General features: G+C 30.7%; 1 protein-coding gene across 1 annotated transcript; it reads left to right on the top strand.

The window, feature by feature from the left end:
* Window positions 1-1,263: 1,263 nt before the first annotated feature.
* Window positions 1,264-14,892, top strand: LOC124359647 (synaptojanin-1). The gene has a single exon (XM_046812556.1). It carries the CDS (start codon window positions 1,735-1,737, stop codon window positions 5,188-5,190), a length of 3,456 nt encoding a protein of 1,151 aa, XP_046668512.1. The 5' UTR covers window positions 1,264-1,734; the 3' UTR covers window positions 5,191-14,892.
* The last annotated feature ends 1,281 nt before the right edge of the window (window positions 14,893-16,173 follow it).

The following is a 16,173-nucleotide window of genomic DNA, read 5'->3' as shown; positions in this document are numbered from 1 at the left end:
AATAATAAATATATATTATATACGTTTTTGAGCAAGTCCACTTTGACATCGTTGCATTTCTCGCTAGGCCATATCCATCATTATCACCCTGTAAATTTCAGCGTGTTAAAATTGGTTTTCATGGTTAGGAAATTATGTGATAATGACGATTAAGCGTGCAGCAAGTGTCTAAAATGTTGACTGATGAATTATCTTAATAATGTTAGCAATATATCCAATGATATACTTCTATATTCAAAATGGTACTCTAAACTCTAGCCAACCTCACGAAGTCCTGAAATCTGTTTTAGTAGGTACTATAAGTTATAGACAAATGAATATATCGACTGAGATTCCCTTACAGTTACAGCACATCTTAATTAAAATAGTTTATAAGAACCAGATAGTCTCAAGTAGCTGTTGCTCACTGCCAACCTCACAGGGTTATAAAATATGTGTTAGAGGTAGGTAATACGCAAATTAATATTTAGTCTGAATTTTATTCATCCCACTTACGCTGAAGATCTTAAAATAATTCTTAAGAACCAAACAATGCCAAGTAGCTGCTGATCGCTGCTAACTTTGCAGGGTCCTAGAAAGTATGTTAATGTTAGCTAATATGCAAATGAATCTAATGTGTCTATTTAGTTTCCCTAACTATCGCCAGCCGTAAATTTTAATTTATTTTCTAAGAACCAAAACACGAAGTAACTACTGACTGACCACAGCCAGGGCTTTAGAACTTGTGTTACTGGTAGGCAATAAGCAAAATATTTTATTTCCTGTATTTAATTTATTAAATTTACACTGAAGATCTTAAAATAACTCTTATGAACTGAACAGTCTTAAGTGGCTACTAGTCACAGTTAACTTCTTAGAGTCCTAGATCGTACGTCAATTGTAGCTAATATGCAATTGAAACTATTGTCTGAATTTCATTTGTAAAATTAATACCGTGAGTCTTAAAACAGTATTAAAATACAAATAATCTTAAGTAGCTGTTATCTGCTGCCAAATACAGACGATTTAATAAAAGAAGTAAATTTAAAATTGCATTGCTAACACAATAGACATAATATCAATTCCCATATTGAATAATCTTTTTTTAGTCTGTTTTTTTATTTAGCCTACTACGGCTTCTACCTTTACTTTATTACTTGCTCGGTTCTTGGAACTCAGTTAGTTATTTGTTGGTTAATCAACGCTGAATACTTATAGCACTGTACCTTATTACTCTATGGTGCGATACCATGCTAATAGGTTCTATAAACCTGACTTCTGTCTCCATTCAGATTTCAGTAATACTCTGTATTTGGTTCGGTAGGTGTCTGGTTTAGAGAAGTGGAAGAATTTTGTGAAGGTTGAACTTTGTTACTAATTGTGTTGTTACATGTTTTATTGAACAGTTTGTATTCTTGAACTTTTTTAATGAATGAGTTATGATAAACGTGGTTGCCAGGTATACGAATAATAGTTTTATATTTTAATTACGATAGTTTGATAATAATACTATATGTATTGAAATTGCAGTTACTTTTAATTTGGTGGTAGTAAATAGACTGTGTAAATTATTGTAATTCAGTCATGTATTCCAACAATTTTCCAATTAGATGTGATATATGGAGAAGCCGTGAGAATTTTCATACAAACCCAAGATGGTATAATTCATTTCACACATAGTATGGTTGAAATGTTTGTTATTGAATCAGAACATAATTAGTAAAAAATTTGGATGTTATAGCCTACACATTAAAAATGGCAATGGGAAAAAGCTTTCGAGTGTTTGAAAAGGTGAACCCACCAAATCCTTACAGTATTCTTTTAGAGCAGAGAATGAATAATGATTCAGTTCTTTTTGAATCACAAGCCGTTGCAGTTTTATCAGCCCAAGAGACAGAATCTGTCAAACGCCAATATACAAAACTGTGTGATGCTTATGGCTGTTTGGGAGTTTTACAATTAAACGCTGGTGAAAATACTTTGCTCTATCTGGTTGTTGTTAGTGGATGTATATCAGTAGGTAAAATAAGAGATTCTGAAATATTCCGCATAACACAAACAAATTTTATTTCTCTTAGAAATCAGTCTCAAGATGAAGAAAGAATATCTGAGGTTAGAAAATTGTTAAATTCAGGAACATTTTATTTTTCCTGGTCATCAACAACAGAACCTATAGACATTACTCTTTGTGCTCAACGACGCTACAAGACAGCTGTTACTGACAACAGATTTTTTTGGAACCGCATGTTACACATTCATTTAATGCGATTTGGTGTTAATTGCTGGCAATGGCTATTAAAAGTCATGTGTGGCAGTGTTGAAATCAGAACTGTTTATGTGGGACATAGACAGGGTCGAGCTGTGATTATATCACGACTTAGCTGTGAGCGAGCAGGAACTCGTTTTAATGTTAGGGGTGTAAATGATGATGGTAATGTAGCGAATTTTGTTGAAACTGAACAGGCAATTTACATGGATAATGAGATTACGTCCTATCTACAAATTCGAGGATCTGTTCCATTATTTTGGGAGCAGCCTGGGGTACAGGTTGGCTCTCATAAAGTGAAAATGTCTCGTGGACCAGAATCATCGGTATCTGCATTTGATAAACATTTGATGTATATAAAGGAAAGATACGGACATCAAGCTATTGTAAATTTGCTTGGAACTAGCCTAATTGGAAGTAAAGAAGGAGAAGCTATGCTAAGCCAACTTTTTCAAAGTCATCATCAGAAATCTCAACACCATGATGATGTTCCTCACATTGTGTTTGACTATCATCAGGAATGTAGAGGAGGTAATACAAAAAATCTTAGTAAACTTAAGGCAAAAGTTGACATTTATTTAAAAGCGTACTCTTTCTTTTATGCCAAAGATGATGAGGTATTAAGTGAACAAAGAGGGACATTAAGAACAAATTGCCTGGATTGCTTGGATAGAACCAATTGTGTTCAGACATTTCTTGGTATACAGATTCTTGGCAACCAGTTGGAGTTTTTAAATTTACATGAGAAACAACAAATAGTATCTAGATTTGAAGAAGTTTTTCGTCAGATGTGGGTAAACAATGGAAATGAAATAAGTAAAATTTATGCTGGAACTGGAGCAATACAAGGTGGATCCAAATTGATGGATGGAGCTAGGTCAGCTGCTAGAACAATTCAAAACAATCTTTTAGACAATAGCAAGCAAGAAGCTATAGATGTCCTGTTATTAGGTAATACACTAAACAGTGAACTGGCAGATCGTGCTCGAATTTTGTTGGAAAGAAATATGTTACATGCCCCAACAAATGTGCTTCGAGAAATGTGCAAACGTTCAGGAGAGTATGTATTTCCTCAAAAAATCCGAGTTGCAGTGGGAACATACAATGTTAATGGAGGAAAACACTTTAGAAGTGTTGTGTATAAGGATGTATCCTTATCTGATTGGCTTCTTGATCCATCAGAAGTCTCTTCTCACTCACTTGTTGATCAAAATGATGGTTCACCAGTTGATATATTTGCTGTTGGTTTTGAAGAAATAGTTGACCTAAATGCCAGTAATATTATGGCAGCTAGTTCAGAAAATGCTGAAATGTGGGCAGAGGAACTACAAAAAGTGTTATCCAGGGATCGAGATTATGTAATGCTTACCTATGTTCAGCTAGTTGGAGTTTGTCTGTATTTGTTTGTTAAACCTGAACAAGCTCCATTTATTCGAGATGTTGCAGTAGATTCAGTAAAAACTGGATTAGGTGGTGCTACAGGCAATAAGGGAGCAACTGCAATTCGCTTTGTTCTTTACAGTACTTCAGTATGTTTTGTTTGCGCCCACTTTGCAGCTGGTCAAAACCAAGTTGCTGATCGAAATGCAGACTATGCAGAAATCACAAGAAAAATCACCTTTCCAATGGGAAGAACTTTAAATTCCCATGATTATGTCTTTTGGTGTGGTGATTTCAATTACAGAGTTAACATGGATAAAGATGAAATGAAAGAGCTTATTAAAAATAAGGCTTATGATGAGATATTGCAGCATGACCAATTACTAATTGAACAGAAGGCTGGGAATGTGTTTAAAAATTTCCTTGAAGGCTCTATTACTTTTCCACCCACCTACAAGTATGATCTCTTTTCAGATGACTATGATACAAGTGAAAAGTGTCGAGCTCCTGCATGGACCGATAGAGTTCTTTGGAAAAGAAGAAAACAAATCCCTGAATCAGACAGTGAATGGAGTTCAGGCCAACTAGTGTACTATGGGAGATCTGAATTGAAACAAAGTGATCACAGACCAGTAATTGCTATCATTGATGTTGATGTATTTCAAGTAAACGAATCACGGCGAAATTTTGTGTTCATGGAAGTAATTCAAGATCTTGGACCACCTGATGCGACTATTATTATTCATGTTGATAGCACACAGCCAAATGATGATGACTCATCAATATTTGATGACAACTTCATGATGGTTTTGCTTCAAGAACTTTCTCAGATTGGTGAAGTCATACTTGTTAGGTTTGTTGATGAAACAATGTGGGTGACATTTAGAGATGGACAGTGTGCTCTTGTTGCTGCAAAAAAAGGGAAAACACAATTATGTGGACACTCACTTACAATGACGTTAAAGACTCCAAACTGGCAAGATCTAACAAAAAAAGAAATAATGATGTGTAGTAACAACACTGTTCCACTATGTGATTATAGAGAGGCTCTTCCGATTGACACCAGTTTAAGGAAGCCAGAAAGTAGAAGTGGCAAGGTGACACCTAGCGATGAAGCTGGGCGGAGCATTCCTCCTAGTCGGCCTCCTCAACCTGTAGTTCATAAACCTAAGGCAGGTGTTATTAGTATTCTTCCGAGACCGCCACAACCTCAGATAGATACTAATGCTTATCAAGAACCTATCCCAGGAGGAGCATTCAGAAAAGCCGAAGAACCAAATGTAGAATATAATAAAAATGACCAAAGTTCTGCAATTTATGAAGAAATTCCAAGTGAAGAATTTGAAAGCTCACCAATACCTTCTGGACCACCACCACCTCCACCAGGATGGAACATGGAAAATCCTCCCCCATTACCTCAGAGACAGCTACCTCCTCCTCCTCCCCAAACCGCTCGACCAGCTCCACCACCTGTTCCTCCAAGGGCTGGTGTACCTCCTCCAATACCATCTAGAGCTGCTCCTACACCTCCTATGACTCCTCGTAGAACTCTGCCTCCTCAATAAATAGAATCAAACAAACTAAGTGCAGTAACTTGTGATAATGTTTAAGTTGTAACTACTGTAAGAAGAACTATTGGCCTAGTTTAGTTTAGCAAAAATGTTGGGTACTATGTTGTAGATAACCATATAGCATAACCTTTTGGTTAGTTAATATTATTAGTGTAAAACTTTGTTTCAGTTAGATTTTGTTTATCATATGATGTCAGTGATGAGGAGTTGCATTATAACTAATTGATTGTTGAAATCTTTTAAGAAAATGTTGGGTTTAATTGAATCTCTATATTACAATATTGCTGTGATTATAAAATAATTATGTAATTCTGTACCAAATAGTGAAATAGTACAGACGAATTTGTTGATTAAAAGATAAGTGTTATTTAAAGGGTTACTGTGCTTTACTATTGTTGAGTATTTTCAGTGATTAGTTTGATACTTATTTTGTTGTTGAATCTTTTTTTATTGTTTTATTTTATTCTATACCACAAAGAATATCTTAGTATTTTCTAAGTTGAACCCTATTAGTATATATACACATATTAATTTTATTGTTCCTTAAATAAAGAACTGAACATTTAATGTATTCATAGAAATGAGTTTTGTTCTGTCAAAGAAACTGCCCATAATAGGCACATATAGCCACAAGCAGTCCAGTGAAGTCCTGAATCGTGGTTCATTTTTTAGTTTTAGGCATTAGAACATTCAATACTAGTTACTGCCTTTTAGTGATAACATATTAAGTAAAAGCACCCATTACCTTAAAAAATAAGCCAATCAGAAGCTCTTCAGTGTTCTTAGCTGTTATGCATACAAATTTATCAGTAACTTAGGGCTTATTTTGTGGCTCTCTTTAACAATAATGTTCATTTGTTGTTTTAAGTAGCACTTATTGTCATATCATTGCTAATATGTGTTATCTAAATATCTGCATTCCATTACAGTAACGTACAGGTTGTTTGTTTTATGAGACTTGGCAGTTATTTAGAAGTATATTTGTAGTTTATAGTATATAAAGCATGTACGCTTTAAATATTTATTCAAAGAATATGATCGCAGTGTAGAGAGTGTGTACACTTACTAAAAATAAACTGGTCTTGTTGATGATGTCAACAATAGTATTTAATTTTGTTCAGAGTGCATTTAACATTCATAAAAATTCCTTTTTATATAAAGAATGGATTTATTTTCAATACAATGTAGACTAATAATTGTATTTTCAAAAATTTTGTTTAACAGTAGGAAATATATTTTTACACAATTAATGTCACATAGTGATACTCATTTTTAAGTGCACAGTTACCTATATTTCAAATTACGTAATTCTAAGAATTTAAATAGCAAGACATATTTAACAATACAGTTTAATAAATTGCCCACAAATATAATAAGCCTATATATTTAAGTTGTTGTAATAAATGCTCTTGTGTTCTCATAAAATTGAAATCGTGATTATAATATCCCGTAAGTTATAAGACACTGATTGTCAAATCATGCAAACCACTCTACATGGAATGATCCAATTTTTCCAATCCAAAAGACATCATTGTAATTAGATTGTGTTTATACAGAAACAGTAAATTTCCATTATCATAGAGCAAAAGCACAATAGAATACCAACTCTACTTGTTCTGTATGTAGAGTAATAGTTTTCTCAAGGTCACAATATGCACAGAATTATTTGCTATGCATCTTATAAAATCCATTAACAAAATCCTTTTCCTTTTCCAAATGATAGTTGCAATGATCTTTCATGCTGAAATTGTCAGTTTGGCTTTCATTCTGGTTGGTGAAGATGCATCACTTTTGCACAGTGGTCACTCCTTCCATTGAGTGATTTTGAATGGTAAACAGTCTCAATGACGATAAAGAAGTGATAACTATAGACTCTTCTAACAAGGATTGAGTTTCTTCACAAACAGCAGTAAAAGTTTATGTGTAAAATATAAACTCTAACGTTTTAATAATATTTACAATATTTTCTTATTTTTAACCGACATTTTGAAAGTACCCACTTGTGAATTTATTTCAAGATATTTATTTCATGGATAGAATTGAAAAATAATTTGTTTACCAAGCATTTGTATTGCATTCATGTGTATAAAGTGTGCCTCAGATTTCTTGTAGCAGAATTCTAGTTATATTTATGTGTCTTAAAAGCAATTTGGTTATTGTATCCTTAACAAATCATCAGTATACATATTTGAGTTTTGGTACATTATTACAAGCTAGAGTGAATAGATTGGTAATTTAGTTAGAACTTGGTTTTGTTATTTAATTTACATTCTCTGAGGCAGAAAATAATATCTACTGGTGAAGATCATGTTTTCAGATAGGTACGAAGTGCCAGCAGATACTGACCCATGGGAGCTAATATCAGAAACAGTTGGCTTACTGAATTGGATATGTTTTAATCAGACATTTTTAAATTACAATACTCACTGGTTGTAATTATTGCTTTCAGTTAAATTTGTTATTCATATTCAACAATCAATCTAGCTAGATATCTCTGTAGATGTCTGTAGTGTAATGTCAGTTTTATTTTTGTGAATAGTAATAATTAATTGTATTAGACCCAAATTCAAAGTTATTGTCTAAGTTACAAAATATTTAAAAGGATTGATCAGTTCTAAGAAATATATTATTGTACACATAAACTTTATGTTTGAGAATGTGTTGCGGTCATGAGAAAAAATGATTTTTTAAAAATACTTTATTAGGTCCAGAGAAGCTTGAAAAGTGTGTATTTAGTTAGAAAATATAAAATGTTGTTATTTATTTGTAGTAGGTGTAGCTTACTAATTATTTCTACTACAAATGATTACATTTAGCATAAGCTTTTAATTTTTTTTAAATTTATTTTATTAATTCCCTATTAATCTGTGATTTTTTTAGAAATAATTTAATGTAGGTTTATTCTGTGAAGTACAACAGCTAAAAATATTAATTGTTGGGATGGGGGTCTGTACCAAGTGAAACAGAGTGGTACTGTGGTGCAGCTACTTGGAAGCTAGACTAAAAAGATTTCGATTAGAAGTGATGTCAACCTACAGTTTTTTGATGGTGTAAGTCCAACATTTTCCCAGTTAGTATGAGCAATACCAGTAAAGTCTCTTTATTCAGATTGGCCAGTGATGATTTAACTGATCTCACAAAGGTGCAATTTCAGGACTTCCTGAACTTCAGGATTTTCAGTTAGTAATGATAAACCATTACGCGTCCAACATTAAATTATATAGTCAATAGTAAAACTATTTCATTTCATAATATTTACAAAGTGCATAATTTCAATAATGTGATAAATTAAGACAACTTAATTACAATTCCTTCACTTCTTTTTATTATTTAGCAGATCTGTTTTCATTATATTTTGTTTTGGTAAATTCAAGATTTTTTTAAATAACGTTAAGACTAATATTCATTCACTTATAAGTATTTGTATTACTTTTTAGGAATCATAAAATTGATTAAATCAATATCAATGTTACATAATCGACTGATTATCTTTATATATATATATATATATATATATATATATATATATATATAAAATTCTTGTGTGTGTATGTATGTTACTGAACTTCTCTTGGCTGCACCAATGTTAATGACATTTTTTTTATGACTTCGGGTATATTCGAGAATGGTTTAGATTTACAAATTCAAGCAGTTACAAATTAAATTTATAAGAGAAAGGTACAAGTTTTCAAAGCACCTGAACATTATAAACTGCAATTACGAGGCAGTTACACATATGAAATAGCCAAACATTACTTGAAGATGCTACAGTCTGATGGTTGTCTTTAAAATCAATTACTGGTTGAACTTTAAGATTGAGTGTTTTTTGTGGTTCACAGGACACCTCAGCCTACAAAAAATTTTTAAATCGTCCTCAATTAAATTTATAAATATGAACAGTAATGACCACATGAAGTAATTTTCATAGTTTATTAAATGATACCTGAATTATTGTGCGTTTTAAAAATTAACTTGATTTTTGTCATACCTTACATATTATAACTGTCGATAATTTTATTTTTTGTTACAATTACTCAAAACTGTATCCTCAAATTCTTATCCTAATAATATTTTTAATGTGAAACTGCCCTTGTTTGTTTGTTTTCTTTCACGCTTAAATTATTCAACCGTTTGCGATGAAATTTCACATGGTCATTCTCATGGTCTCTGGGATGAATATAGGCCTTATTTCGAAAATCCCTCTGGGCTATGCTCCACTAGTCTTTAAAGTAGTGACAAAATCCCACCTTCATCTATAAGTTTTGAAAAATTAATTAAAATAGCATTTATAATGTAATCAACTGTTCTGTGTAAACATTGTTTATTATTTTCAGTTTGTTTACATTCATAGTAAGCACAAATATTTTAATGCTATTTTAGATTTCAGTGATTAGGTAAATACAGATCTATATTACGAAATTCCCCAAAACATAAGATGTTCAGCAGAATTTAACACTGAAGACTCCCTTTGAAGCAGTCAGCAAAAACTATGCTAGATGAAAGTTCGCTGGACTGTACTTTTGAACTAATGTACTAATTCCAGCTCTATATATTCTAATATATTAACAATATTTTTCAGTTTATAAGGAAACAAACACATAGGGTCAATTTACTTTTAGCTGTAAATTTTGATCAACTATTAAGTATAAATCTAAAAGACATTGTTACTATCTAACAAATGAAATTAGAATGGCCATAAATATACATTTTTTAATGTATTTTTTTGATCGTGGCAACAAGGCAAACTTAACATTGGCATCGGAACTATAATTCACTCGAACCAGCAGTGGTCATATAGGTGAAAAACCTATGAGATTGGGTACGAAGCCGCAGGTAACTGCTATTAACAAAATATATTCCATGTAATATTAAACTACCAAATACATAAAACGTGTGTTAGAAAACCTGTTTTTTTTCATAATTTTATTTTAAAAACCAATAATTATCTAAATTGATTATATTTTTTTTTATTATGTAGATTTCAGATATCTTAGGTTTAATAAGATTAGAATCAATTAAAAGCACTTTACTGTTGATATTATGTACGCAATATTGTACTATATTTTGTGTAGATTTTAGAACATTAAATATAGTTTTTTGTGCAGTACTGTGGAGTTTACTTATGTTTTTTATTATTTACAATTCTATAAAGATTTGTAAGTATACAAGTTAGGTGCACAGCCAACCACAAAGTCAGCACGGGAGGCTTTGGGTGTCTTTACTCCTCACACTCCTACACATCCCATTTGCTACTCAGTTTCCTGATTTATAGATTTTGTAGTTTTTCTAAAAAAAATCAGCCTCAGGTCCTTCATTTTGGCAGTCCTGTTTGCATGTGTTGCATGTTGCTGTTTAACATCAGTTATGCAATGTTCCTCGTATGATCTCTTTGTGTGAAGGCATGCTTTTTATGTACATGTGGACACAAAGAATATGACTTGCAATTATTGAAAGGTACACTGTGTGCTTTTTATTTTAATTATATTTCACAATATTAATTGGCCATCTTTTTGTTTTCAAGCAAGAGTGGCCTATTTTTCTTAATGAGTTCTGTAATACAATAACACGAAGTACAAAAACATACTGAAGTGGTTCCATATGTCTCTGAAAATTGTATGGCTCATTTTTAAAAGATGATTTTAATTTTCTTCTTAGCTTGAGTTTTACAGCATTGTTAAACGTTAAAAGATGGTGGTTTCATATTTCTTCTCTTGCAATGTTTTTTTATAAATAATCCAAAATAAATAATAAAACTGTATAAGAATAAAGCTGCAATCTTTATATTTTGAAGTAAAAGTGGTCTATCTTTCATGGTAACTTTATAATAAAAAAATATTTAAGTTACTGTACACAAAACATATTGAATCAGTCCAGATCTTCAATTTAACTCTATAGTTTTGTAACTTCAGTAAAAGATAAGTTTAATTTTCTTCTTAGCACTAGTTCTACATCATTTGTTAAACATAAAGATGCTGGTTCTGTTTTTGTTTGCTGCATGTTATTTGAAAAATTATTCTGTTGTAATAGCGTTTTCTTCTCAAGAGATTTAGGGTCATAAAAATCATTTTATATAGTTATTTTTTATATTTTTATGCAAACAATCGCTTGGTTTATTATTGTCCAATTTTTTTTTTCTAAAGATATATAATCATGTAAATTATGGTAAATGTACAACAGGTTTTAGGCTAGATCCAAAAGGGATAATAAAATGTGTAATACTACTTTAAGATAGCTGAATTGTTTAGAATTTTATTTCAAATAACACAATGTTTCTTAAAGTACAGTTGTGTACAAATATTATGTTATAAAATTTTTTAAGATTAGCAGAAGTAAGAAAATAGAAAGGTTAAATTATGTTTTTTTTTTTTTGTGGATAGAAATCCAGAAAATCAGTATTGTATTGTAAACAAGAAGTACTATTAGAAAAGTATTATTTTTCTCTTGCCCGCTCTCCCCAGAAATGAAGTATAGTTGAAAACCTTAATCTTAATAACACAACCGGCAATACATCTTTGATAAGTCGGGTTTTTTTTTTCAAATTCCTTCAACTTCTTATAACAGTTAATGTTAACTTCACCTCTACTAATCGAATATTGTTTAATATAAAAGCATTGATAAGTTTAATTTTCCGTTATCCGTACAGTATATTAACTCTCTACAATTATGGGAGAACAAATTAATCAACAAGCTTGAAATATTGCGTGAACATCTTACACAAAGAAAAATAATAATTACTGGTAGGCAACTTGGTTTTGGCCCGATTCACCCTCATTATCTTGTATCTTCTTTACTAAAAATTTTTCATAGCTATAATTTGTTCTGTCTCTTCAGTTGGGTCTTCAAGGTTTGCTTTTAATGGTGTTTTATATCAAAGACAAACCTGTGACTACAGAAATGTAAAGTTTTAATTAAAAAATGAACATAATCAAGCATTAGGCTCTATATTTATTTATTTGCACCACAAATCAGATATTTGTAATTTTTATTTAAAATTGAATATGCAGTAAATCAACATTTTTAATTTTAATTGAGTTATAATCAAGTACCCTTAAACTAAAACAAACTTTTGAAAAAAGGATTAATTTGATGAAAGAATAAATTATCAAACAATTTTAGAACTAATGTAAATGTATATTTTTATATACTGTATGTTAGAAAATCTTTTGAAAAAGCGTATAAAATATATTGAAGACTACGATAGTCCTAAAAATGAAAATGCAAATAAAATATGCAAAAGCTTTTCTTTCTTTTTTTGAAAATATAATGAACATTATAACTCAATTCGTCAAACATCCTTTCATTATTGAGGTAAACAGAGTTTTATTTTTATTCATCCTTTAAATTTAGATACCTCATTTATCAAAACCGATTGCAAAAAGTATTCACATTGATAAAATGAAGGTTTTAAAAGAAATTATGGCTTAACTTGTATTATATTTCACTAAGAGAAATAAAATATATAATAATCGGTAGTGCAGCATCCGTTGACACAAAAATAAATCTGATACCTAGAAAAAAAATGTTTTAATCACATGCTCAAAAGCAAATGCAGTAGGCTGCATACCTATTACATTTTCAAAGATCACGTGTGATCTTTCCACAAGTGCTTTTTAGGCACACAATATTTGTCTCTCTGATTTGTAATACTTAATATTGGCATACATGGAATAGATTTAACAACATTCTTCATTGTTTTAAATACAAGTACAACTACTCTGGTTACTTTCTTTTTTTTAGTTTACTAAAAACCAAGCTAAGACTATTCAAATTTTAACCTTGTAATTTTCATATAAAGCACACACCTATGCCAAACCTTATGAAGCGCAATATTTGTAGTTGGTGCTTTCAATACAACAACAATCAACGAATTGACAAATTTTGAAGTAAATTTGTGCTTATATGTTGTCACAAATACTTCTACTTGAGATTATTCAAAAAAAAAATCAATAAAAGGTTTTACTAGTTTGAATTGTCCAGTGGTATTTTTGTGGCAGAAAATGATTGGAAGATGCATCGTCCATCGTCCATTGGTTCTTAAAGGGTTGAAAATTTCCATTCAATTTTCAAAGACTTTTTGCACTAAAAATGCTCTTAACTTGCCATAGTGAACAATCAATTGGAGTTTTTCTTGTATAAGATGTTCATGCAAATTCAAGCAGTTGATTAATTTATTCTCCCGTAATTGTGTGGTTAAAAGAACAACCGACGAAAGAATTTTTCCAATCAAACTGAGGAAAGCTCTGCTTACCACTCAGCTAATATATCAACAGAAAAATTACTTGAATGTAATTTAAACTAAGTACAGATGTTAAGAAAATATTTCCATTAATTAAAATTATAAATTGAATTACTGTACGTAGCAGGTAAGTTTTTGTGTGCTCACAAATGCATAAATATTGTATGATGTACGTTACATGAAAATTATCATAAACTATCTTCTACTTAGTTTTTTCTATTTGAGATGTCAGATTTTATATCACAATCAAATGGTGTGGTATTTAGGAAGAATAACATATATATCTGTGTAGTCATATTATTAGCTAAGGCCAGTTGTTAAAATAAGTTATATTTAATTTAAAACATTGTATTACACGGACAGAGTAATGCTCTAAAATTAATTTGAGACAGTATATGTCTGTAATAATTACTAAAAAAATACATGTTATTAATAAACACTAAAGAATACATGTCATTACTAAACACACACAAAATAATTTTGTTGTAACAACTGCAGTACCTATAGAATTGTGATAGTTATGTAATATATCATTGATTATTGATTTGAATAGTAAGGGTTAACATTAATCCTGGTTAAATGTTTAATGGTATCTCAATTTTTTCTTTCAAACAACCAAATTTTTTGTATTTTAATATATGTCAGATAAAGGTAATACTACATTATTTTTAATAAGCTTACTGCTATGCTTATTGCAATTACAATTCACTGGTATTTAAATTTTTCACATTCTCTGATCTTTGTATTACTCGGAATGTAACAAGGGTTAATTTAAATCAATGAGCGATATACAATAATTTTCTTCCTGTATGACAAAGAAAATAAATCCCATATAACATAGTTGTCATTAAATAAATAAAAGTGTCATGTCATACATGGTTTTGAAATAATAAATGTTGATACTCACATAAATGTTATGAACCAAAATGAAAAAGTAAATTCATAATATGTACATGAATGCCAGAAATAAATTACTATTTTTTATTAAAAACTAGTAGTGTATTAAAAATAACTATACTCCTCAGTTAATAAGAAAAGACCAATTTTCAAGATGACGAAACCATGTTATTGGTCGTCATTGGAAAAGCTGCTAATGAAGAATTTGATATATATATATATATATTTTTAATAAATGAGGAACTGATATCCCATTAAGTATTTAAGATTATTGTCATTATTATGTTTAAAATAGAAAAATTAAGAAGATAATAATTAGTTTGTTTGCCTGTATCTTGCCAATTTTGTTTACATAATTTTATAATAAAGTGTACAACAGCAAGAAAGTTTAGTATTGTTATGGTGTTATATATTGTTATTATTGTTGTATATTAATGTTGTCGTGGAAATTGGTTATATGTAAAATAAGCTTACTGTACCATAGATATCACACAAGTAAATACAGCAATTACCATTTGAAGTAAGATTGTATATTAGACCAATAAATAAATCATTCAATGCCACCTTTGTTGCTCATTTCATATTAAAATCCCACTTTTACTACTTACATTTGATATTAGATGCCTGTTTTTAATGTTAATAACTTGTGCAGAAATATTTACTGTGTTGGTTGTTGGGAGTAAGTGAGCAGAATAAAGTTCAAGCACTGTCCTAAGGTAGCTGCAGTAAATAACTGAGTTCTACCCCATAACACAATGTTCCTTCAACTTCTATAACTTTGGCCATAGAATTATGGGAGAAAATGCATTATGGTTTTTCTTATACTTTAAAATATTTTAACTGTGAAATACAAAAAGTGTTAGCATTTTTTTCTAATTAACTAATAAAAATATAAAAGAACTAAAAAGTGTTTGGATGCGTATTGATTATGTATTTAAAATGAAACATCTGCCATAACTATGCAATAAAAATACATTTGTGAAAGTGTTTGAAGTTTTTAGTAGTTCTTATGGCGATAAAATCATCTACAGATTTTTATCAGTACAGCTGGCCTTAAGTTATTCTACCAGTGGCATTATCCTTAATCTAGAATTTTTGGAATGTGTCAGAGTTTTTCAAATACTTTATAACAGAGCTACTTTTCAAAGTTGAACCTTTTAATTGGGTATAAAATTATGTTATAAACCATTTATGTACACAATATCATATAATATTAAATATTAATAAATAAAAAATTTTGTATCTTTATGCGTGTTTAAAAAAATTATGATTATTTCTAAATAAAACTTCGTTAATTACATATGAAACAGTAAAATTAACAATATATATAAATCAAATAAAAATATAGCACATTTTTATAAATTATGTTTGATTTTTCTCATCGGCAATCTTGGTTACAATAAAAAATATCCCCTGCTGTTTAGTCTAAAGAAGGTAGATTTGATAGACGTGGTATTGATGGTCAAATATGTGACTGGATAAGGGCCTTACAGACAGGGTGGTTGTTACTACTCATGGGAGCAAGTTGCAATGCAAGGACTATGAGGGACTGTCCCCAGAGTGGTGTCCTTTCTCCTCTCCTGTGGAACCTAGTTGTGGACGACCTGTTCTTGTCTTTGAACAGCAGTGGTGTCTTTGCACGGGGTACAGAGATGACATTGTGATTCTTGTGAATGGAAACTTCAACACAACAGTACGGAACTGACCAATGCTGCTCTGAACATGGTGGGGAGCTGGTGTGATGAAATGGGCCTTAGTGTCAACCCTTTACTAGGAGGTGTCAGTAGGAGGGTAATGGTCCATTCCTACTGAGAGGCTCTTCCATTGAGTTAAAGTTTGACGTT

This window comes from Homalodisca vitripennis, chromosome 4 (genome assembly GCF_021130785.1).
Source record: "Homalodisca vitripennis isolate AUS2020 chromosome 4, UT_GWSS_2.1, whole genome shotgun sequence".
Lineage (NCBI taxonomy): Eukaryota > Metazoa > Arthropoda > Insecta > Hemiptera > Cicadellidae > Homalodisca > Homalodisca vitripennis.
This window is presented reverse-complemented; position numbering and strand designations above follow the sequence as displayed.

Coding starts and splice junctions, on each gene's coding strand:
- LOC124359647 (XM_046812556.1), top strand. CDS start 1,735: ATGGCAATGGGAAAAAGCTTTCGAGTGTTTGAAAAGGTGAACCCACCA.